The 27603-nt window shown below is 34.1% G+C and overlaps 1 protein-coding gene across 1 annotated transcript; it reads left to right on the top strand.

Moving 5' to 3' along the window:
* Nucleotides 1-889: 889 nt before the first annotated feature.
* Nucleotides 890-21340, top strand: LOC149528077 (mechanosensitive ion channel protein 6-like). Its single transcript, XM_089808006.1, has 9 exons — nucleotides 890-1318; nucleotides 1494-2050; nucleotides 2674-2797; nucleotides 3028-3321; nucleotides 3463-3665; nucleotides 3952-4195; nucleotides 4366-4395; nucleotides 4485-4577; nucleotides 21311-21340. The coding sequence occupies exons 1-9, from the start codon at nucleotides 890-892 to the stop codon at nucleotides 21338-21340; spliced, it is 2004 nt and encodes a 667-aa protein (XP_089664132.1).
* Nucleotides 21341-27603: the final 6263 nt, after the last annotated feature.

Here is a 27603-nt window from a genome sequence, read left to right as displayed (position 1 = left end):
CAAACAAACCCAATTTGACACTCAACCAATTGTTCCCTTTGAATAAATTTAACAAGCTTTCAATGTTTGAGGTCTTTCTTTGTTAGTAGATATTCTTCCCACTTTAGCTCATCTCGGTGACTCTTTTAATGACCTTGTTAACTTTGAAGCTAATGACACTCACCTAGAGACATCTTTAGTACAACTAGATGGACAAGTTTTCATTGTGTCCGTTAAGTAACTCTAGATACAAGGCAATGCTTCCCTCACCATAAAATAGAAAAATAATGACATCCTTCTCGAAATCCTTGCAAGAGTGTAGCTTAATGTGAACATGAAATGTTCCAAAACAAATATGTATATATGACTTTTTTCAAAGTATTAATTTTTTTAATTTAATAAATTTGATATTATATTATATATAGACCTAGTATTATATATTTAAAGGAATTCAATTAATCACATATAATATACTTTGATCTTTTGAATCTAACCTTACCCATTCTCAATTGTACTAGTGAAGACAATTTTTATATTTATTATCTATACATCCATCTTTAAATCAAATTGTAAATTAATGTATCATAGTTTATCTATTAACAAACCAATAATAATAATTATTAATATAATATCAAATAAAAATTCTTATCATGCCACATTAACGACCTAATGTCATTTTGTTCTCATTATTTCTTTCGATTGCATTCGCGCTTGCATTGGACTGTAATTTGGGTTTTGGTAAGGGAGGGAAGGCGAATGGTTTTTGAGTCGAACGGATTGTGGACTGGAATGGAAAGTGAAAAGGTGTTTCATAGCTTATATAGCGTGTCATGGATACAATGTTTCATAGTTTATTTACTGTGTCATGGATACGATTTCTTTATTTCATGCAATGGAAAAATCTACAAGAATGGCTGAAAGGAATCTGAACAAATGTCCCTCAGCTGCAGATGATATCGAAGAAAAATTTGGTCCCATCAAAGAAGAGGAGGTTCCTCCAAATTACAAGCACTCCGGATTTGACAAATGGCTTTTTTTGGAATGTGCAGCTTTATTGGCTCTTATAGCAGGATTGCTTTCGAGCCTCATAGTCGGGTCTCTGAAGAAACGTTTCATTTGGGGGTTAGAGTCATGGAAGTGGTTTTTGATGGCTCTGCTTGTTTTCTCCGGGAGACTCGTTTCTGGCTGGATAATTCGTGTGGGGGTTTTCGTAATCGAGAGAAATTTCATTTTGAGAAAGAGGGTCCTCTACTTTGTCTATGGAGTGAGGAGTAGTGCGAAGAATTGCCTCTGGTTCGGCTTAGTTTTGCTCGCTTGGCATCTCATATTTGATAAAAAGGTAGTAACCGTTCCACACTCTCGTTTTTCATAATTGTTCTTCTCAATGAAAATGCATTTTCATAATTGTTATTGTTTGTTGGGGATAGGGTTTTTCTTCTTAGTCATCTGCAAATTCCTCTTTATATTTGTGATCTCTTTTACATTCTAATATTTTGGTGAATTTTTGCTATCAGTTGGAGCGAGCTACCGAGAACAAAAACCTGTTGGATTACATAGGGACATTTCTACTTTGTCTTCTGTGCGCCTCATTTCTATGGCTATTCAAGACACTATTGGTGAAGATTTTGGCTTTGAATTTTCATGTGAAAACATATTTTGACAGAATTCAGGAGTCCATATTCCATCAATATGTGCTTGAAACTATATCTCCGCCCCCAATGATGGAAATCCATCAATCCTCTGCTCTAGCAGATACAAATAATACGAACAATGCAGGACACGTGGAAATTCAAATAGATCCTCCTGATAACAAGAATAATGATAGGGCAGGGCTCAAAGAGGAAGGGAGCACCAATGGGATAACTATTAAACAACTGAAGAAGCTGACTCAGAGGAATGTCTCTGCTTGGAAAATGAAGAGATGGATCCGAAATATCAGGCATTCGGGAATCGCTAACACAATTGACAGGTCTTTGAATTACCATAAACATGATCCGAAGATCGATAGTGAACGTCAAGCAGCAATTAAGGCAAAGAGGATATTTGAAAATGTTGCTAAGCGTGGAACAGAGTATGCATCCACTGACTTGTTCTTTGAAGTAATACCTTTACCTCACATAGGCTTTGTCCTACAATGAGGTGCCGTACTAAGCTTTGTTTTTGTTATTCAAGAATTAGAAAGCTAACATTTAATAGTCCATAGATAATGCCAATTCTAGTTTCTGGTGGATTGTTCCAATAAAAATTTGTAGCAGGCAATACTATTGGCAGTTTATTTATGTCTTAACAGAATGCCATTGCCATTTAAACTGGCATCCTCACACAATAAGATCCACAAGCACTCTTGATCACTACTATGGACTGGAAATTGGTATCCCAGTTCCTAACCATACTGCAGTCTGACCATGTACCCATTCATGTGTTTGGTAATTAAACCATGAACTAATACCAAAACGGCTCTGCTAAGCATCATGTGCAGCAGTTTGTATTGTATGATCACTTTGGTGCTAATGCCATTGTTCTCAAACACCTGACTTTTACAAAAGCACCAAGGAAAAAGCATGAACCCACTAGCATAAATAGGACCAGAGAATATCAGGAAAATCCACGGCTCATGGTTCATTTACTTCTGGGAAAATGAATATGTTTCAGAATTAGTTTTTCTTACTTAAATTAGAGTCCCATCTTTTGCAGTTATATTGAGGAAGATGACCTGCTGAAGTTAATGAGGAAAACAGAGGTGAGCAGAGTCTTTCCCCAATTTACAGGAGCCTCAGATACAGGAAGGATCACTGAATCGTCTCTTGCAAACTGGGTGGTATGCTATTTCAAATCAGTTCCATACTGCTTTTAAGTATCACTCCCAACATATTGCTAGATGTGGTTTTGTTCGGAACGTTGTGCTTATTTCATGTTCTTTTGACCTAATTTTGCTGTTTTATTCTGACAAAAGCAGCACAAAATAAGTTAAACTAGGCAATACTGATTATCTAGTTCTATTAGCTCTTTCTTGGGACATACTGACTAATGTATCTTTTTTTGTGGCAGATGAATGTTTTTGAAGAAAGGAAATTACTTTCCCGGTCTCTTAATGACTCCAAAACTGCAGTTAAACAGCTACACAGACTCATCAATGCAGTTGTGGTTATAATCATAGTAATGTTCTCTTTGGTACTTCTGGGCATTGCCAGCACCCGTGCTATTGTTATAATATTAACTTCGCTTCTGCCTGTGGCTTTCATGTTCGGGAATACCTGCAAAACAATCTTTGAAGCTGTTGTGTTTGTATTTATCACGCATCCATTTGACGTGGGTGATCGGTGTATTGTTGATGGAGTTCAGGTAAAAGTCATCCTTCTTACCTTTCACAAATGACTGAAATGAGTGAAGATTCACCTATGAACAAAAAAAGAAAAAGTAGAAAATGTTACAGATTGGTTTTTGAATACAACCGTACAACTAATTGATATTTGAATGGTACAGATGGTTGTGGAAGAAATGAACATCTTCACTACAGTGTTTCTGTTGAGTGATAACGAGAAAGTATACTACCCCAACTCAATATTATCCACGAAACCAATCATTAACTATCATAGGAGTCCAGATATGGGAGAGAGTTTTGACTTCTTCGTGGATGCTACTACTACTGTGGAAAAAATTGCTGTGCTTAAGGAGAGAATAAGCAGGTCCTTTTATTTGTGATTTTTTTTAGCAATGGTATAATATGAGGCACAATTACACATAAATATGCAAACACCCTTACATACGAAATACTTGATTGGGTTAATCACATAAAGTTTCTAGAAATTTATTCTTAAATCTCAGCAACAAGAGAATCATAAACAAACTCATCTAGGTCCATTGGTCCACTTTGGCCTAAAGGCCAGTAAGGTTAGGTTAGCTTATCTTATTTATGAAACAGGTATTTCCTTGATTTGTATGAATATTTAGGCACTGTGTTTGTTTATGCAGCTATATTGAAAGCAAGCATCATCATTGGTACCCAGACTATAATTTGTTTACTAGGGAGATTGAGAACACTAATAGGATGAGAATGGGCCTTTGCCTCAGACATACAATGAATTATCAAAACATAAGTGAGAGATCAAATAGAAGATCTGCATTGCTACTGAAAATGAAGGATATGCTTGAGGAACTTCAAATTGAATATCAAATTTTGCCTGAAAAAATGCCTGTTAAGTTTGTTGGGTCTACTGTAAGATGAGATCCTCATTCATTTCTAATGAGTTGAGGTAAATAAAGAATAACAATTTTTATTGGAAGTGTTTCTTTTTCTTTGTTTTGTTTTAATGTCTGTTTCATTACTTATCTTGGAATCTACATTGGTAATTATAATGACAAATTCTTTTGGATTGTGTTTTGCAGGGAACAAAGCTCCATTGCTTTGTGCACAAGGTACATGTTTCTGGTTTTGCATGTAGTATGTGTTTTGTGGAATTGCCTTCTTTTGCCAGAACATATAATATCTAAGGTATGAAGTGCAGACAGAAACATACTCATTGTGGGATGTTGACATCCGTTTTAGCAAGATTGCACTAGTATTTTTAAATCTGATTTTTACTGCAAATCTGTATCAAGTATTCTTCCTGTGCTCTTACATAATGTAATCTTGCAGTAGGATTTTCAATATTGTTTGTGGTAGAGTTGCATATTCAAAACTAAATCAGGTAATTATTTACATCTTTAGAATACTGGGAAATATGACTCCTGAGAAAGAGCACAACAATATCCTCCTCCCTGTTCACCTCTATGACTTGTGATCATACCCACATTTTCACATTTATTTTGGAGAACATTAGCATTTGTGAGTTTTGTGTCTACTAGTTACTATAGCTTGCCCTCAGACTGCTATATTTGAATTGGTTTTTCAGAAATCTTTGAGCAATAGTGTTGTTTTTGAAATCTATGCATGATTTCTTTACAATACATTGAAGAAAAATGTTTCTCTCATCTGTACAGCAGTGAGCAAATCTTGCAACTTGCCAGTGTAGAAATAGCATAAATTGTCAGTAAGGAAAACAAGACTTGATGACTTGTAGTTGTCTTGTAGTTTCCTCAACATCTTAATTATCTAATCAAATTATGGTCTCTTTTGATTTTGTATATTTATAACCATTTGACAAATATAAGTGATAGTTTTTGAGTTGTATGCTAAAAGTGAGCTAACGAGAATGAAATTTGCAGGAATTGTCACTCAATCTTCAGCATTTTTATCTTTGAAAACAAGTTAAGCTCTCTGTATGCCACATTTCCAAGCAATAGGAATGGGAGTGGATCTAATACTCTCTCCACAGAAGGTGGGAACTTTCTAGAGAAGTCCAATTCTTGCGGATATGCAAAAGGAATTGCATAGGGGTATGGTATGATGCAGATATTACAACATCATATATTACATTTTTAAGGAGTGGATGTATTCTCTCTTTCTCTAGCCTCTAATATTACAGCTGTAGGATTGAGCATCCTTGAAGCATGGTCGGAACTATTAAGAAGCAGCAGCTCCTTAGTGAGGGAGATTATTTTGATAAAAGACATGTTCCCTTCAACATAATTTCAGAGACATCTATGTCTTGTGTTTTTTGTGTTGCAGCTTTATTGAAGGCAGCAATATATCCTCATTGAAGTCCTCGAGCCATAAGTCAGTAGTAATGACTGCGTACACATACAATCTTGTACAAAATAAAGAAATCATGTTCATCCTTTAATAAATATAATGCCAACAGTAAAGGCATGGAGAAGTTCATGAAAGTCATGCAAGTGCAAATTAGTTTTCTTGTCAACTTGTTATTACCACTTTGCATCTAATTTTCAGATTGGACTACAGTAGGGAGATAATTAAGCACTTGAAAAAAATAGGAGGTCCATTGGACATTATTGCAGGTCATATTGATCCAAATATGGATCAAGTATTGAACCAGTTTTTGATACATCAAAATAGAACTATAACTCATTCTTCTGCAGTTTGGGCTACAACCTACCCATCTATACATTTAAAGGGAAGAGCATTCTTTTATCCACATGACAGAATCAGTATACAACTTCAATGTCCTTCCATTTATGATCTCAAGCTGAAAGAACATCTCTTTTTAAGAACTATAATTAATGTATGACAGATACCGACAACTTTTTGAAGAAAAACTGACTTGCTTTGAAGAGTTATAGCTCATCTAATTAAATTTTCAAACTTTTAAATTTCCAATATTTTAAGAACTACAATTTAATATGAAAGTCAAATTTAAATATGTTTTTGTAGCTTCTTTCAACACTACACTTATTCGACGACAATGAGCCAGTGTTTAAAAAAAACCAATCTGGCATGTTTGCACTCTCAGTATGTTATGCTTTTAACCTCATTGTTGGAAAAATAAAATAAAATGAACAAACTTGTCATAACAATCTCTGTAAGTTCTAGAAGAGGTTTCACAGTTAGGCTCCACTACAGCAACGGAAATCTGTTTACTTCACATCCATGGTAAATATAGTTTTTTCCTTGCTTTGATATTGGATTTCAGAAAAATAAATTCAAAATGTCTCAAAACATTATCTAAAGACACTTATAAATCTTTCATACCATGTACAATTTGGCTATGGAGGTAGCTACCCAAGATATAGAGGTATGATCAAAAGTGTTATAACAAGAGATAACCAATATGAGAAGAATAAATTGTATTCTCATCAAGAATGCATTTGGATGGAACCAATAGAATTAAGTTCACATGAGACGCCTTGGTCAAATAGGCCAAGGTGAGATATAGGAAAGTATAAGATTATGTAAACATCTTAGTATTATGCCTTTATACATAAAGTGATAACTTATTACCCACCTAATGTAGAAAAGTGCTAATATGATAAGTCCACCAAAGGTGAAAGTGACACTTAAGGTGGAAAAGTGAAAATGTAATAATACCACTAAAAGGGGAATATTCATATGTAGACCTAAGTAAGCTTAAGTACATGTGTATTTATGGCCTAGAAGAAGTACTAGGTACAACACTTAAAACATACCAATGAAATGTGTTGCTTTCTCATCTAATCCTTAGTAAGATGAAGAATGCAAGGCTAATTAAAGACATTTCAAATAATATAAGAAAACAAAAAAACAAACATAAGGAAACATGAATGATTGATAAAAATTTAAAAGCTAAGATATGTGATTTTAAAAGGAAAGAATTAATAAGTTTCAAAAATAACAACCCTAGAGTCTTTTTAAGGGAGCTACAAAATAATGAAACAAAGAGAAAATAATATCATTAATGCTCACTTGTTGGATTGTGTGAAGTTCCTCTTTTAATGCCCAAAGAGAAAAGTAGATACAACTTGTTTTATGGTAGAGACACATTATACATGTACGGAGGCAGTTGAACCTAGATTTCAATGGACAACTCTTATGGGTTATGAAGTAGATCCATTTGTTGTAACATAACATGTGTATGCCATACTTGCTTCTGAGAAGGATCCCAATTCAAAATGATGGGGAACTTATCAAGAGAAATCTCAGAAGGTATGGGAGGAGTTGAGAAGAAGTTCAAGAAAGACGAAGGTGCATAAAATAGTTGATAGCAATGTAGAGAAAGAAGGAATTTCTAAAGAGAAGATGGAAGAACATAGAAACAAAGTGAATCTATGCAATCTAAAGAAAAGTTTTCTACCCCTATGATGGTACAAGGTGAAGCTATTATTGAGCCTGAACCTTTAGACATACTAGACTCACTTACTCTAGTGGCCTCATCTACAAATATTTCTCCTACATTGTAGAGAGTAACAAGAAGATTATCAAAGAGAACACCACCTGCAAAGGTTGTGAAGGGTGAGGTCTCGAAGGTATATTTAATTGGTGAACAAATTGTGAGGCCTACAAGAACACCTAGACCTAAGGCTATGTTGGCAATTTGGCTAAGGATAGTTGATAGGGTTGTCCTTAATGGAAACATAACACAAATTTTGAGGTAACTAAGTCAAAAGACAAGTTTAGCTATAGGATACTTAGAAAGTTGTCTAAGTATAATAGTGGTAAAAAAGAAACAGTCATAAATTTTTTTTTAGTGAGCTTCACATAAGGCATATGAAATTAGACAATCTTAGAAGAAGGTAGTATGGACATCATAGATGATGTGTGTAAGGCTGCTAAAGTTTAAGATAAGTTTTGAATAAGTTTGTGAATCTCATATTGGTTTTGACAAGGTGCTAACAAAACACTTAGTCATTATTCAATAGAATTACACTACAAGCCAAGTGATCAGAGGAAGCCAAGAAATCAGTGTGAACTAAATGGTCAAGGCATACCGAGTATTAGTTTCCAAACAATACATGCTGAGTAATATACATAGTCAGTGCTGAGAAGATAGTGTCGAGCCACTCATAAGATGAGTAAATAGAGTATGCTAAGTCATTTAGAAGATGAATTACAACATTGAAGATACAGTGAATGCTGAGCATTAGTGACTTCAATTGCCGAGTGAACAGTTTTGGACATAATTGTTTGTAATGACACAAACTTCTATGCAAACCATTTTTGGGCTGACTTAACGATTATTTTATAAATTCTTATGTAGTTCATGCAACCAATCAAATTGAGGGATGTTCTAAGAGGAAAAATGGATCAACCTAAGCCATTGATTCTAACCTAACCCTAGCCAAAGTTTGTGTTTACTTAAGGAGACAAATCATAAATAGTTAGTATTGCATGAAGGAAGAGAAGGAGATACAAGATACAAATGCTAAGTATAGAGAGCATTCATGATGGCTAACCAAAGGATTATGGTGCTAAATAATTCTAACAGGAAATGTAGAGAAAATCTCCTAACAAAGTAGTCTTAACAAGCTTGTGTAAAATTCTTAATCGAGTACTTGTTTTATTGCAAGTTTAAGTCCTCTAACAAGGCACACTTTTAGTAAGGTGTTTAAATCCTTTAACAAGGTGAGACTTAATAGTCTTTGTAAGCCTTTAACAGGGTAGACCTTTCATAGGGAAGATCATAGTTTATGGTCAAACTTCTTGTAACTTTAATTGGCTACACTTTATAGTTGTAGCTATGAAGATTTGTGGGTGTCATCCTTGCCCCAGTTTTACCTTCTTATTGGAGGGTTTTTGGGTAACAAATTTATTGTGTCATGTGTTATTTGTTTCATGCTATGGATGAACATGTATAGTTAGCTATTTCAACTTACATGCTAAATTATGAGATGTATGTATGGTGAACATTTTATAGTTAAAGTTTTGAAGTACTAATTCATCCCCTCGCTAGAGTTTTCTTTCCCATTTTTATTTCCAACAATTGGTATCAGAGCCTTGTTCTTTGAAAAGGAAAGCTTTATAACTTTGAGAAAAGATGTTGAAGATGGAAGTCTATAAGTTGGGAAAGACTATTGAGAACTAGAAGATTGAAATCCATCTTGCCCTACACCAACTCATGGAAGCAAGAGATGAACTACAACATTCATTGAGAAGAAGGAAAGAGCTATCTATTGAGCAGAATGACACTCATTATCAAGAAAAAGACACTACTGAATTTTTTGCAAATTGAAACTCAAGTGAGTTTGATGTAGCTATTGTAGATCCGATGGAAAAGAATGGTGCCCTAACTGAAGAGGTCAAAAATCTTAAGATAGAACAAGAAGTCCAATTTGTATTTCTACATGAGGTAACCATGTAGAAGAAGAAATCCGAGGAGGAAAAAGTCATTATTGAAGATGACAAAAGAACACTAACCAATAGATTGTATGAGAAGACATCAAATGTGTAAAAGATTCCTAACATGCAATTGGATACAATGAATCAATTGATGATTTCCAATCATGAATTGAATGGAAAAGATATTGAGATCACAAACCCTGAAGTTACAGCATAAACAACCAAGGAATGAATTGAGAAATGAAAATGAATTTGCTAAAAGTTTCAACAAACCTAGTGAAGCCATCAAATATTTTGAGAAACTGATGAGATTTCATAGATCTAATAATGATACTGTTGGATTGGGATACACCAAAATTGAGGAAGGAGAATCATCTAAAAGTGGTGAAGAATGAAACAACAAAGGTAAGAACTATGAACCAACTTATCATAATTGTGGAAATTTAGGTCATACAATAAATGTTTGCAGGAGCAATAATGCAAATTAGAACCCTAAGTAGAAATTCAAGGGTTATTGTCATAAGTACAATAAGCAAGGACATTAGACACATGAATGAAGAACCAAGACCTTAAGCACACAAATATTTGAAGGATATTGTCATAATTTTCAGAAGTATGGACATAAAACATATGAATGTAGATCTAATGCCAAGTGGGCATCTAACAAGTAGACAAAGGTACAAAAAAATGAAATATCCTACAATTAGGTTTACAATACAAGGTACACTTGTCACTATTGTCAATAATATGGACATGTTCCTAAGAAATGCATTAGAACACATTTCTAAGGAAACTACAATAGATGGTTGAGTGAGACTACATGCTTTAGTTGTTTTAAGACTGGTCATATCAGTAGAAACTATCCAACTAGATCACCAACACCAAGTAATGGAAATAATAAAGGCAATGAAAAGGTCAATGTTGAGAAGGTCAAAGTGCAAATGAACAAGACATGGAAGAAGGAAGATTTCAGCACATCAATTTTAGATGAGGTCACTTCATCCAATGGATTAGGTGATCTCATCACCTCCAACTAGGCAATCAAAAGTATGTGTGGGACTGATATTTCAATAATATATTTTAAATCAATTCTGAGAATCTAAGTTCTGAAAAGATTATATATGCATGAATTAAGATGCAATGTATTGGTTAGAACCTAGAAGAAATCTATAGCTTTGTTAGTTTTCATGTTGTTGCCAAGCATGAAATGTTTCACAGTTACTACTAAGCGTAAATGTAATTTCAGTTGTTGTCGAGTAATGAAGGTATGGTAGTATTGGCCGAGTTTGCTATGTAAACTGAGAAAAGTGGAAATAATGCATATACCGAGTGAGTTGGAAACCCAATGTTGACCGAGATTATAGCTTTGTAAGTATTAAGAATTTATTATAGAATTTTAAGGGTTATATAATTGTTTCTCAACTCATTTGCATTCACTAGTGATCAAAGAGAGCATGACGGTGAATTGCGATAGGAGATTCTTGCATTTGTGAACTGAATTCAACTAAAACTTGACATATTCATAACATTGGAAAAGTATTTTACTAGTGTCGAGTTTCGTTGTTTAAATATTCGTGAACCCTAAGTATCAAATATGGCAACTAGCTCTTCTGCAAGTGTTAGGAAGGAAGGAAGGAAAGGAAGTGTTTAATGTGAAATCAATTAGTAATGATGTAAGACAACCACCTTTTTGAGCAATACCTAAAATTTCTTATAAAGGAGACCCGTCTAGTGCATTGTTGATGATACCACCAAAGGTTCTTACGATTTAGGATGTCAGGTGTTGTTATACATGCAAAGTTGGAAGTATAGGAGACATGGAGATAAGGGATTTGTACAGTCAACTTTGTGTAGATGAAGTCTTAAGGGAAGAGAATAAAATTGTAGAAAAGAAAGGGTTGACCTATGCCCTAGATTTCCCTAATGTATTCAAAATTGAATGGACAAAGATTGTGCTCGGTAGATACATGATGACTTTGTATGGTTGGAAAATGGACCAATTAAGATCACTAAAAGGATCATCAACCGAGTGACATGGTATCCTACCCTAGATAGACCGAAGAGAATGTGAAATGATTCAAAGGAGATAATTTAGAAGAACATAGGTGTAATATGGAACAAGAGGGGAATTTCTATAGTTTTTATCTTAGACCCCTTAATTGACTTTTTTGTGAGAGTGATAGCTCACAAGTTCTTTCAATCTAGCAAACCAAATAGTGCATCTTGCATGGATGTAGGTTTGGGATACAAAATAGTGAAGAGAGACCACACCTATGACCTTGTTGAGTTGGAGCTTCAAAAACTATTTGAAAACTTGGAGGCAACAAGGAAAGCAAAGAGTGTATCTTGCAAATTTGGTTCTTTACTAGTTTGTATATTCTTTTATGTGTAGAACAAATTTCCTACATTTGGAAAAGTTTCTTGGAATACAATAGGTCTATTACAGTACATATTGTAGAATTCATAGAGTAACTTGGAGATAACTTTGAGTTAGTGATGACTAATTATTTTGAGGATTTTAAAAAATCCATGAAACAGAGACTAAGGATTCCTATGTCACTAGTGGAGAAACATTATAATGATGTTTTCTTCTTAGTGGATGTAGATTATACATATGTGCAAGCAACTATTCCTAGGGTTAGATGACTTAATCCCTTGCCATATGTGATCAATGGTGATGAGGCATCTGCAACTATCACACCTCTACTGGAAAAAGAAATAGATAAAAGTGCCACCTCATTTGGAAACTCTAAGGAAGGCAAGTCCATAATTACAATTGACTTGAAGATAAATTCTATGTTAAGGAAGAAGAATAAACTTGTGAAGAAGCTAGCAAAGGGGGAGAAGAAGATGAAGATGAAGAAGAGGATGAATAAGTCCAAGCGCCTTTGGCACTCACTCAAGGACAAGGAGGAGATGATGAAGTAAATGAAGAAGGTTTCAAGGGAGAAGAAGTTGATGAAACACCCAAACCTACTAAGAAGAAGAAGAGAAAGGATAAGGAATCTGAAGTGGAGAAACCTAAGAAGAAGCTTGTGAAAATTACACGATAGAAGCCATCAATACCTACTACTATGCCTAACACAAGGGCAACCACCAAGAAAGTTAAGGTTGTTGAGAAACCTAAAGGAAAGAGGACTATTGCCTTAGCAGAGCTGAGCCAACTAGCCAAGAAGACATATGTGAGGAGAAAATACACTCTAGTGGCTGAGTAGATGAGGAAAAGACATAATCTAATGACATGAGTCAATTCAAGGTGGTAAGCCATAGTCCCTCCTCTGACTTAGATAATTTGTGTGACAATATTAATCTGGTTTTGTACACATAGATTTTGATAAGTTAGGAAAGTTTGAACAAAATAATGCTAAAGAAGCCATATATGTGATGATGGCTACATTCAAATCAACTCCTATTGAGATTGCCAACTCCCTACCTAAGAGTCCATATGACCGACTTGAGCAGAAATGACAATATTGTTTACAAATTGAGAGACAGATGAGGGAATCCACTCTAGCCCAAGTAATGCTAAAATTGGATAAGAGGAATATTACCAAAGCTATGGAAAAGCACAAGTCAAAATTTGCCCCAAAATATAGAGCTTTCCATATATTGAACAAGAATATTGAGGATGTGGTGACCAAGAGTACACAAATCTAGAAAAAAATCTATGGGTCATCCACTCCTACAATAAAAGACAAAGGTGAGCAAGAAATGAAAGATCTTAAGAAAGATGAAAAAGCTACAATAGAAACAACACAAGAAGAATCAATAAAGGATGGTAGTATGGGAGGAACTGAGGAAGCAACAACAACAAAAGAAGCCACAACTAAAGAAGATCAACAAGAGGAAAAAAATGTACAAGATGTACAAGTGCCAAATGACAATCCTCCACATGTAGACCAAGTGAGTCAACATGACTAAATACAAATCAAGGATGTTCCTAATAATTTTTCTCAGAACATCAATCTTTGGATTGATGATTACTTGAAGAAGATATTGAAGGATTCCACCATGGAAAAAAAATTATGCTCAAAATATATTGGTGAGAACTGATGAAATTGAAATGGTAGAAGTGGAAGCAATAGGGGAGAAACAAATTGATGCATTTAGTGTGTCCCCTACAACTATAGAGACAAAAGATCAAAGTGTAAGAACTAAACAACTAAGTGTTATTATTGAAACACTAGTAGCATTGTCTCTAGTGCACTCATTTCAACTAAGCAAGCCTTAGTTATAGTTGAGAAAGATGGAGCATAAGTAAAATTAGGTCAAGAATCCAATCCTATACTTACTCCACAAATTCAAGGAGAAGCTCAATAGGAAGTGAGACAAGTTGAAAAATCTGAAGAAGTGAAGGTGACTACTGCTCTAGAGGAACAAATTTTCATCTAGACTCTGGTTACCTTACTAGTTTTTGTGACTCCTACCAGTACTCAAGTTCTTCAAAGCCTGAGACCCAACAACAATTTCTCATCTTTTATACTATTTTAATGCTCGAGAATTTAAAATGCAAAAAAATAAAAAATAAAACAATCAAATAAACCTTCTTCTTTTGTGCAGCTTTTCGCGCCATCAAATCTCTAGTGATCTATGGTGGGTGCATTCCCACATTCTCCAAATTCACGACCTTTATGTAATGCGGGGAAGCCCCTTTATGGCACGTGGATCAGTGGGTCCATGTTCTTTCTATGGGCTGCAAAGGGAGGAAGTCTCAGTCTAGTTGGTGATTCTATTGGTGCCTACTTACCCGCATTTTGAGTTCTGTTAGATTTCTTGACAATGCAGGGAAGCACATTTTGGCCACGTGGTAGGTGGGTCCACCTTCTTTAGGTTACCGCAAATAGGGTGGAAGGGTAGTTACGTAGGTTTAGAAGTGTGTGTTATGAGCACCATCAAATCTCTCAAGATCAGCGGATGGCGCATGCCCACAAGATGAAGTTGCAAGGAAGTTAAACAATGCAGGCATGCCCCTTTGTGACACATGGCTGGTGTGACATCATGGGCCCACCCTTCTCAAGGAGGTATTGACAGCTCATCCTCAATGGTAGTTGTTAGGAAAGTTAGAGTACAAAAAAGGTATCTCATTGGCCCTTCCAGCTGACCAAATATGCAGTTCTGCAGAGTTTTGATCACCGTAGATTCAAATGAAATCAGTGGCTGGCGCATGTTTGCAATATAAAGATGCAGGGATGTTAAGGAATACAGACATGCGCCTTGCTACCATGTGTCCTTGTGGGGTCAATTTTATTTAAGGTGGCGCCAGTTGTATGCCAGGGTAATGCTGAGTCAGGCTAGGTCAGATGCTGAGTGTTTTCGTGGGCCCAGGTTTTCATGGACAAGCATAGTGAATGGAGAGTCTTTCTCGATCATTGATCTTGTGCAGATCGACGATCAGTGCTTGCTTGCAATATAGAAGTACGAGGGAGTTAAAAATTGTGGGGAAGCGCCTAAATTCCATGTGTCCTCGCAGGTCGAAGGAGATACGTTGTGGCTAGGTAGTGTGGTTAAGGCTGGAAATTGGTAGTTGCATCACAGTTAGGATTTGAGGAGGTGGAGCAGTTAGTAAAGAAGGTATTGGTTAATCGCATGGAGAATTGTAGAGTGGGAAAATAAAATGAAGTTATTGGCCCACATGGCCTAACTTGGGTGCAATATTCAGTCGACCTACTGATCATGTTGATTCACGAGGTAGAAACAGGGGAATTTGAGTTTTATTGCACGATTCGATCCTTGTGATCAATGTCAACCACCCTCAAATGAGCGCTGAACTCAATGAACACAAGAACACCCCACCATCTCTGATCCGATCCATATACCTGGTCAGAACTATTTAATGGCATCGTTTCTATCTTCTTAGGGCCCTGTTCCAACAAGATCAGATATCATTACGTTTGGATCTGTACTCAGATTAAAGTTTCTTCAGATCTCCATGATTATTCTCTGAAGGGCTTAATGGTAGTGGTTGTGGAGTAAATTCAGTAAGAGGACACCTTAGTTATGCTTGAACTATAAAGGCAATTTTTGTAAAATATTGTAAAGGTTGACCCTTCTCTAACTTCTCTGATATTGCTTTGCAATTTCATGGTAAATTCCCTTTGCCTCTGAGCTGTATGACATTCTGCCTCATCTCCTTTAGCCATTGATGTAAAGTACAAAAACTATTTTCCTCTCATTGGTGTATTGTGGATATCTACAATCTTGCATGACTATATTTCTTTTGGCCTGTGAATGATATATAAGTGAATCTTCTCTTTCCTTGTGTCATTCATTCAGGTTTTCTGATCTGAATGTGATTGTTAGATTAAAACAAGCCTGAATGTGTATATATTTTGGTGTCATGATGGTTCAATAGTGCATGTATGGGTAGAGATTAGTTTGAACGCTCTATTTTGGTGCATCACCCCCTTAGGTTAGAGTAGGTAGATTTGTTTTCATGCATTCCTTCTCCCCTTTCCTCTCCAAGAATATTTAGGTGCACCCTAATAGTAAAGGAGGCTGGCCTTCTCTAGAGACTCAACCTCACAGTTCAAGTCCCATAGCTTGGAGGTTGTTTCCATGTTTCACAAGGTTGTCCTTAGGTAAAAACTTTGGACAAGGGTGCAAACCTTTGTGACAACAAACGTCAAGGAGCTTAGAAGAAATATCTTATGGAGATGTAAGCCTAGATGAGCTGATTGAACTACCCAAGTTTGATCTTAACAAAATCACCATTGAGCATATGAGCATTCTACAAGAAGCTCTATAGAGTAAGAAACAACAAGAGTTGCTAAGAAGGGAGCATATTTCTCGATGCTTTCAATCTTCTAGATACAAATGAAGACAAACCAATTATTAAACAACTGGTACACATTGTTGATAAGATCAATGATGAAGACCTAGATGCAAATACTAAACTATTAGAATGGTCTAAAAGAAAATTTGATACTAAGGTACTTGAAAAGATATCTAGTGCCCTTGCACTATTTTAGGTTGATTTAGCAACCAAGATGGAGAGTGCGAAGGAGGTGTTGGAGAACATTTTTTCTCTTTACACCAAGTTAAGTGATGTGAATCTTTTCACACTTGAGATTCAAAGGCATGTTGACTAGCTGGAAGGAGATCTAAAGACTACAAGTGATACATTAAAACTATCTCTTGGTCAAATTCAGTCACATTTTCAGAGACTACTATCCACTCAAGGTAGTCCTCCTGAGTTGAAAGCACAAGATACTAACATTCCAACTACTTTGATCAGCATTGAATCTATGTTGACCCCACACATGGAAGTCTTGTACAAGGAACTAAACTATGCTAAAACATTGATGAAGAAAGATTCTCATCTTTCCACTCATGATGGCCTAGTTAACCTTGTTACTGAGCTAGATATCCAATATCAATATCTAGAGGTAGCGTGCAAAAATTGGGATGCAACATTGAAAATAATAATGGAGATCCATAAATCATTTTTGGATAAACATACTATCAGTGTACCATCCATGAAAATATGTGTCAAAAAGGGAGACAATGAATATAAGGGGGATACAATACAAAAAGGGATATAGTGAAGTGAAGGTGAGCAATGCAAAAATAGGGTACAACTAATATAATCAATAGGAGTATCAGATTCAAATACAAAAAAGAAACATTTACTCAGGGTGAGCAATAGAGTAATTGAGGAATAAGGTATGATAGTTTGACATCCATTTTGCAAAATTTTGAAGTTTTGAAATTTTGTATAACAACTAAGTCATAGATATATATTGTCTGATTTGTGCTCATAATAAGGATTGTATATGCATGAAAAAATGCTTTTGCCACTCTATCAAAGTGGGGAATTGTTAATCTCAGATTGGTTTTGATAAGGCAGTGAAAAAACACTTAGTCATTATTCAACAGAATTATAGTGCAAGCTGAGTGATCAGAGCAAGTCAAGCAATCAGTGTGAGCCGAGTGATCAAGGCATATTGAGCATCAATTGCTATACAATACATGTTAAGTAATATACATAGTTAGTGCTGACCACCAGTATGTGCCAAGTAGATAGTTAATACAGAGTCACTCATAAGTTGAGTAAACAAAGTATGTCGAGTCATTCAGAAGATGAGTTACAACATTGAAGATACAATGAATGTCCAGCATCAGAAACTTTAATTGCTGAGTGAATAATTTTGAGCATAGTTGTTTGTACTAGCACAAACTTCTATGTAAACCATTTTTGGGCCAACTTAATGATTGTTTTGTGATTCTAGAAGATGTACACAGATGTATATTATGAATCCCTATGTAGTGCATGCAACTGGTCAAATTGAGGGATGTTCTAAGTGAAAAAATAGATCAACCTAAGCTATTGATTCTAACCTAACCATAGCCAACTTGTGTTTACTTAAGGAAACAAACCCTAAACATTTTGTATTGCATGAAGGAAGAGAAGGAGACACAAGAGAGATGAATGCTAAGTACAAAGAGAACTCATGATGGCTATGGAGGTTGTGACTATTATGAATTGTAGAATCAATTAGAGAGATAAGAGAAAAGAAAAGAGAGGATAGAGGAGATGTATCTAATCAGAAGGATTAAGTACACACCAGTAAAGAGAAGATTTGACATCTAGCAATAGAGTGCTAACCAAAGTATCATGGTGCTGAATCATTCTAACAAGTGATGTAGAGAAAATATCTTAATAGAGTGGTCTTAACAGGCTTGTGTAATCTCTTAACTGAGTGCTTGTTTTATTGCAAGTTTAAGTCATCTAACAAGGCACACTTTTAGCAAGGTGTTTAAATCCTTTAATAGGGTGAGATCTAACTATCTGTGTAGAAGACCTTTCACAGGGTAGATCATAATTTATGGTTAAACTTCTATTTACCTTAATTGGCTATACTTTAGAGTTGCAACAGTGAAGATTTGTGGGTGTCATCCCCACCCTAGTTTTACCTTCTCATTGGAGGGTTTCTAGGTAACAAATTTATTGTGTAGTTAGCTATTTCATTTTACATGCTAAATTATAAGATGGATGTGTGGCAAATATTTTATGATTAAAGTTTTGAAGTACCGACTCATGCCCCCCCTCAAAGCTTACTTTCCCATTGTTATTTCCAACAAAGTTTTGGGAAGTTTTCCAATAATAGGTATAACATCGCAAAATAGAGTACTAGAATACTAAGTTTTTGGTTAAGGAATTATTTTGACTTGTCAAAATAATTGCTTGGCAATGTTGGGCTGACATGCTAAAAGTTAACTCTCACATAGAAGAACTTAATATGAGATTTTGGTAGCATGTGAAGAAGGATAAGGATGACAGTTTAAAGTTTCTAGTATAAAAGAATATCTTTTTGTTTAGTCAACTCACAAGTTGTATTGTAATGATATGATTTCTATAAGTACACTTTGTATGTACTATATAGATACAAATTTGATGAGCAAAGAAGGGAAGATTTTTCTATGAAGTTTTGTATATGTGGGACTACAAGGACATATTATACATTCAAGATATAAACATAGTTAAGGTTTTGTATCTATTCATATAACTTGTAAAGTTGTATATACAAATTTGGGAAGTGGGATTGACTTGCATTTTGTATTGTAATTACAAATCCTAATAGTGTTGAGGCATCTGACAAGGCCTAGTCCTATCATAAGGACATGTACACTATATAAATCTAATAGAATCATAATAGGGTCAATATCTTTCACAAGATACTTTTGATTAGTTGATCATTTTGTGGGTACTATCCCCACCGAGGATTTTTACTTGGGTATAGGGTTTCCCTAGATAACAAAATATGGTGTTATGAGTTTTTTTATGTCGCACATGGTTTCAATTTTTAGTTTACTAATGTACATGCAAGCTTATAATTTGTAAATCATATCCATAGTTGGGCAGAAAATTGTTAAAAATACATAACTAATTTACACCCCACCCCCACCTTTCAGTTATATTAGTATACTTTACTTTGTAACAATTGGTATAAGAGCATAGTTACTTAGAAGAAGTTTAGTAACTTGAGGGAGATCACTTTAGATTTAATTTGTTGAAGAATCTTGAAGAAACACTTGAGGAATTAGATTTGGTTAATGATGAAAGAAACATGTTAAAAATCAAGCTTAAGGATGCACAAGACTTTATTCAAAAGATGAAAGATCAGATTGAGAGTATAATATCAAAGAAAAAAGACTCACCATAAAAAAAAAGGATTATAAGTCATAATTAATAATGGCAGAGGTGAATTACTTGTTTTGTAGAAAAATGAATAATAATGGTCTTGGCTAATCTTCAGTGGTAAACTGAAAAATTGTTTAATCTGAAAGCAAAATTTGCACATGTATGGGTTAGTGACTGTACTAATTGTTGAGTAGTGAAATGTACCTTTTCTAATTTTATATGATATTTCAAGCCTCTAATCAGATCTTTAAGATCAAGCAACCAATATTTCAAAGATCCACCAATTTCTCAATAAACCCCAAATCGAGTATGCCGAAAATAGTGCCAAAAACTTCACAGCTTCACATATTATTAATAAATCTGAAAATGGACATCTTTTATAGAAATTTCAGTAGCATAACAGCCTACAAAATGACATTTCCAGATTTGTAGCTCCCAAACGGAGGACCAAAACAATACTCATCGAGCTCTCGAAAACAACACAAAATAGCTGGAAACACCACAAAAGAACTGATAATCTATCATAGAAGTATAATCTAATAAAGTACATATATTCAGCTCTATTTTAACATCTAAAAGTCTGAAATACAACAGCAACCCAAACTGATATGAAATACTCAACTGAAAACACCAAACTCTTACAAAAAAACACCCGAAAATCCACAAATCTGCACTGTTAAGCATAAAGGAAAAATTTGCATGAGCATGCACATGGAATAAATTCAAACTCCCATCCTTAGCCTTCCTAGAAACCTACAAACTCCCGTTCTTGGGTCTCCTTCTCAATAGGTTTGGGAGCCTCTGAAGAACAACAAAGTAATGCGCAATAATCAGGTTCTGGAATGAGCCCAAAATGCCTCCAAACCCCTTAAAAGAGGGTATAACCCTAACTCATGTCCAAGAAGGGTTAATAAAACATATTTTAATAATAATTTTCATTTATTAGTCCATTAGCTTCCAAAGATTATCCCCTTTTTTTGAAACTTCACCTTTTTGGGCCTGCCTGCCTTAGCAAAGATTATTATTTTTAATTATTTGAAAAGGGGACATGACAAGTAGTCACTTTCAAGTTTCAACTTGTGTCCTATATTAGGTGTGTTATTAATAATTTTGTAACATCGTTATGTCAGTGCCACAATTACCAAGTCGACTATCATCACTTTTGGTACGTTAATAGTAAATACAATAGTTTTATTGACCGTTGATTAATTAAAGATCAACAATAGTAGATGCATCTTAGGGCCACTCGCTTGAAAAGACTTGGAGTTGCATGTAATTTTTTTGAATGGAGACACGTGGAAAAGTTTACATAGAAATCATTAATCATGTCAGGCACTATTGACTATCCGACATTAATGTCAGCACATTTTGGCATTTCACATACTTGAAAATTAATAGGAATATGAAAAGATAAGATATGGAAGATCGTGAGCGCCAAAGAATTAGATGCAACTGCAGTCTGCCAATAAATAGGCTCTTCAATTCCTCTTTCAATATCATTTCTTATATTCTAATTTCTTTAATTTGAATTTGGTTTGTAGTTGAACTTTGCAGAGTTTTCAGTTTCTTGAATCGTAGTCATGGATACGTCAATTCGCCTGAAATGCATTGATATGGCTCTGCAAAAGCCCTTTCTGGGCAAAATGCTTGATGATGTCCTTGCCATGGTTTGCAAGGTAGATGGTTGAAGTCCTTTTATCCACCATGCTATATGCATGGTACTCGACCATGAATTTTTGAGAAATGATAAGAGGTACCGTGTGTCCACGGATATTACCTCCTGCTTCTTTGTGTCTCTTCTCAACCTTGGAGTTAGGAAAATAGACATGTTGATGCTTTTGCGTAACATTTTTTAAGGAAACATTTTTAGAAGATGATGTCAAAATTATTGTATTGGCCAAGCAGGTACTGGGGCCAGGTATTGGCATCCCTTTTGCAAATGTAGCAGACAAGTGCTGGGAGGAAGGCATAGGGTGCATTATACATAAGCATCCTTCCTTGCTCGGCATGAATAAATGACAACTGACTCACCATCGAAAGTGGGCGCAGATTAGAAGGGACTTTCTACGAAAATGGTTGTTGTTGGACGATGATCTTAGCGAGGCAAACTTCACATGGCTAGACGAGTTCAGTGACATCATCTTCTCCAATAGATTCCTCGCAGACGGAACTAAAGACCTTTTTGATGAAAGGCTTCAATCCTTCGGCCCCTCAGCCCACTCATGCTTCTAGCCTCCCTGGTTCCCTGGTTCCTTGTTCAATGTTCCCTGTTCCCTTGGCCCTTTGGGGCAAAAAAACATTTTGATAAGGGAAAAAGTTTGCCAAATTTTTTTTTCAAGATTTCTATATTTTTCTTTGCATTGGGCCCTGCCCTTTTTTGTAAATTATGAAATAGTAAAATCAGGTTGATTAGTGATTTAATCAGCTATTTTGAATATGTATGCTATGAATCAGTATTATGTACATTGTACAGTCTAAAATATTATCAATGAAAACAATAGTTTTTAGCTTCTCGAATCTCAAATCATTGTTCTTCTTAGTCTACGACTTTGTAAGTTTGTTTCAAATTTATGTGTCAAATTTTTATAATTTGTGTCAAATTTTTATAACATACCTATCTTGTCACCTATTCCTAACTTTTTTTCCATTATGAAATCTTTTAAATGATGAAGAATAGTTTATAAACAATTATCAAAATTTTCGATATATGTTAAATTTTAATAATTTATGGATATTATAACTATATTATATTTTAATTTTGAAACTAAATAATAAATATGAATAAAAATAGAGCATTTGCAATTATATTTTTAAATTGTAATTATAACCATATCATATACATATAATATAATTAATTATACTATACTGTAATATAATATAATATAATTATAATTTATAACCATATAATATTTATATAATATAATAATAATAATAACAATGAGTATGACCATTTTAGATAATCATGGATTCTGTGACACGTGTCATGATTTCGAATGAATCTGGGCAAATGGGAAAAGATTCCCCAAATCGGCCCGAAATTCATCTTGGGCCGTCGATCTATCAGATTGAGTCTACTATCTGAGATGGTCATTATATATTTTATTAAATTTATTATTATTATTATATTATATTTACATGGTTATATTTATATTTTATTATATGGTTAAGATTATATCATATGACTATAATTATATTATATTATATTATAGTATATGTTCTATTATATAATAAATAACTATAACATATAATATTTATATAATATAATAATAATAATAATGACTCGAGTCATCGACAACCTGGGAGGAATTTCAGGCCGATTTGGGTAATCTTTTCCCATCTGCCCAGATTCATCCGGAATTGTGACACGTGTCACGATTCCGGATGAATCTGGGAAAATGGGAAAAGATTCCCCAAATTAGCCCAAAATTCCTCCCAGGCCATGGATGACTCGATGATTCTTATTATTATTATTATTTATATAATATAATAATAATATTTATATAATAATAATATTATACCATATAATATTTATATAATGTAATAATAATAATAATGACTCGAGTCATCAATGAAATTATTATTATTATTATTATTTATATAATATAATAATATTATTATTAATATTTATATAATAATAATATTATTATTATACCATATAATATTTATATAATGTAATAATAATAATAATGACTTGAGTCATTGACAGAATTATTATTATTATTATTTATATAATATTATGTGATTATTAATATTTATATAATATAAATATTATTATTATTATTAATATTTATATAATATAAATATTATATTATTATATAAATAATAATAATAATAATAATTTCGTCGATGACTTGAGTCATTAATATTATTATTATTACATTATATAAATATTATATGGTATAATATTATTATTACTATTATAATTATAATAATAAATATTTATTATTATAATAATAAATATTATAATAATAATTATAATAATAAATATAATAATAATAATAATAATAATAAATATTATTATTATATAAATATTATTATTATATTATATAAATAATAATAATAATAATAAGAAGTTAGAACCATCGAGTCATCGACGGCCCGGTAGGAATTTCGGGCCGATTTGGGGAATCATTTCCCATCTGCCTAGATTCATCCAGAATCGTGACACGTGTCATGATTTCAGATGAATCTAGGTAGATGGGAAAAGATTCCCCAAATCGGCCCGAAATTCCTCCCAGGCTATTGATAACTCGAGTCAATAATTATTATATAAATAATAATAATAATAATAATTCTGTCGATGGCTCAAGTCATTATTATTATTATTATATTATATAATAATAATAATATTATAATATTATATTATATAAATATTATATGGTATAATATAATAATAATAATAATTCTAGAGTCATCGACGGCTCGAGATGAATATCGATCAATCAGATTGAGATGGTCATTATTATTATAATATTATATTATTTAATATAATATTATATATTAATATAGTAACAATAATAAATTTAATAATAACCATTTGATAGTCTATAGATTGACGGCCCGAGATGAATTTCAGGCCGATTTGGGGAATGCTTTCCCATCTGCCAAGATGCATCTAGAATCGTGACACGTGTAACTTATGTACATCACTACATTATTTAATATTGATTTTGAGTCTTGACAATTTATTACGGACCACGGTTAGATGTATATTGTACATAAAAGTTAAAACCATTAATTTCTTATTACTTTCATTTCAACTATTAAACTTCAAGTATTACCTTTTTAGAGTATGAAGTTGAGAGTTCTGGAATGTAAGAAGACTTAGACGAGAGTCCGATAGAATAGTCATAGGGTTTTCAAATTTTAAATTTTCAAAGACTGGCAGTTGTGTTCTGTTTTCTGAAGACTAAAAGTGTGAAACTTGGGTATCAGACGACAACACCAATTATCCAATCTCAATTCCAGGTATTTAATTTTTTTCAAAAAAATTCCATTGTGATTTGTAGCAATAGAAATCTTGATTTTAATTGTCTTAAGTTTACACTTTACAATTATTTTGAATAGGGTCTGAAGTCTAATAACCAGTAGCCGCCAGGCATGGGCAAAACAAAGTCAAAAACCTCCCAAACGAGTGCACCCATAAAGGAAAAGAACACCATTATACAACTCAGACAAGTGTTACAAACCCCAAGTTTCATCGATGAATTTCATGATATTTTTGATCCTGTTATCCATGGATATTCTGGAATCATGGCAATTAGACATTCATTGTTTAGTAAGTGGAAAGATCTCCAGAAGGGGAGAATTTATTACAATATAACAACAACATTGGTGCATATACAAATAAACTAGCTACTCTAGTTACTGGATTAGCAAACCTCACTGCACCTAAAGTATTCCCTTGCCCTGAAATTGTAATGCTATGCGCTTAGAATTATGATGAAAATAGAAAGGCAATTGTAAACCAAAACACTCAGGAGGAAATTTTATCAATAACTAAGACTGAATTTTTTACTCTGTTAGAGCTAGGGTTAGGGTTTAGAATAGAAAGCTCTAATGAGTGCATTGACTTGGATAAACTAGCACAGGCTTATGAAAAGCTGAAAATAAGTTTTCAAGATTCATATATTAAGGGTTTAATACCCTCAGCGTCCACTAGTAGTGTTACTGTTACACTGGACAAAGACCATAAGCCTCCTTATCAATATGATATTTTTGTGCCATGGGTTCAAAATACTATTTCTTTATTATCATTTTGCCTGGGATTGAATAGTAACAAGGAAGTGGGGGCCAGTGTTCTTGAAATGATTTATAATATCCATTGTCGAGGTCAATCAGTTGACAATGTAGTAGTAAGATATGATTTTGTTTGATACATTGTTGAATTTATGCAACAACAATTACTAATGATTAAACAAAGTACAACTACAAGCAAGACGAAGACATTTAGGTTCACAAGTTACTTGTGCTACCTTCTTTTAGCAAAGCATCGCCCAATATTTGAGACAGAGAACAACAAGCTTGATATTGAGGTCTATAAGTTTGATGAGAAAACCCAGAAGAAATCAAAGACACCAAGTCCAGTATATGAGTGGACACATAAGATGAGGATGATTGCTAACAATAAAAACTACAACCATTTTGTAGACTTCTTTTTGGTACCTATTTACCAAAAAATCACAGGCACTACAATGCCTAGATTGCATTCAATTGGTTGACTGGTTCTTCATGGAAGAGTACACTGTCTTAAGGTTTTACAGTTCAGTGGTTGAACCCTGCAAACTTCCAATGCACGTTACAAAAAGGGTTTTTGCATTGGAACATGTAAGGCAGATGGAGAGCGCAGATGAACTTTTTAGTGGACAACAAAAGAAAATGATATTTCCTTCCTTGCCTTTCGCAATTGGAGGCCTCACATTTGAGAGAAAGGCTTTCAAAGTGGCAAATGATTTGGTAACTTTTTTTGGCTTTCATTTTGCTAGTCACTGGAATTATGATCCACTAAACATAATAAAAACAAGATTTATTGCCAATGGGAACTCTGCGAGAAAATATCAACACCAAGAGATGCCATTGATAGAAAAGTTAAAAAATAAGGATTCGTGGGATGAGGTTAAGAAAGAGATGGAGAAACATGCAGCAGAGAATAATATTTCAATGCAATAGCTGTCATCCCAAATTACGACATTGCACATATCAGAGTCACACAAATTAGGGCCTCTGACATACTTAAATTTCTATGAGAAAGCACTTGAACCTTCTAAGAAGTCTATGCCGAAAGAAATTAAAGAGGCATGCGCATCTAAAATGTGGTGTCAAACCAAGACAACTAAGTTTTGGAAAATGAAGCAAAATTTGGGTGAACCAAAGACATCATCAAATTTTGAGAAAATTGACGAGGATGACCTTTTCAACACTTATTGGGATAAAGAGCATCCAACTATACTATATCAACTTGAGACTTGCAGTGACAGTGATATTCAAAGACAGGAGGATCTCCAGTCTAATGCTGACATTCAAGGTATTGAGGATTTCGGGTAACCCAGGGGCAGAGATATTATTAAACTTCAAATGAGTGATTCTATTAAACAAACGTATGGTAAAGGAGAAACTATGATACAAAAAATGGGTTATGCAGGTATAGGGCCGATTGGTGCAAGTGGTGATGGGATTTAGAATCCAGTTGCAGTACCAGACCCACCCAAAAAAAGAAGTAAACCAATCATTGGAAGCTTCAAGATTGAAGATGATTCATCTAAAAAGGGCAAAAAACATTATACTTCTACTTCTAAAGGTCATCCCAACACATTATTTATTAAATCTTCAAATCCAGTTGTAGTTGATCCCATTGGCACTGGCATTGACACTGGCACTAGCATGGATGAACCTTGTGCAAAAAAGAAAAAGCTTATGAAAATTACACCGCAAGAAATGTCAGTGGTTACTTCAACAATGTATGGACTAGTGGCTTCTGTACAAAACCCTGAAAATAGTCCTAAAACACCAAGATTTGGAATGGGCCATCTTCAGTATGTTGGCAATCCTCAAAATACAGTTGTAGGTGGAGAAAGTTTAGCTAGAGATGGAGGAGCATCAACATTCAATGATATAGTTGATAATTCACCTTTCAAACACTCAATTGTGTTAGAAAACATGGATTTTAGTTTGAACAAGTTTGCATCAAAGTTTGAATAGACAAGCGAAAGAAATAGGCAAATTATGAAGACTTTGAAAAGTGATGCAGTTGCCGAATGTTAGGGATCTACTAATAGAATATTTCCAACATATGATCCAAACAATGAAATGATGAACTTCATGGCTCGTTATGCCC

Source organism: Cupressus sempervirens, chromosome 11 (assembly GCF_028749045.1).
Source record: "Cupressus sempervirens isolate cs-2001-9-10 chromosome 11, ASM2874904v1, whole genome shotgun sequence".
In the NCBI taxonomy this organism is placed as follows: domain Eukaryota; kingdom Viridiplantae; phylum Streptophyta; class Pinopsida; order Cupressales; family Cupressaceae; genus Cupressus; species Cupressus sempervirens.
This window is presented reverse-complemented; position numbering and strand designations above follow the sequence as displayed.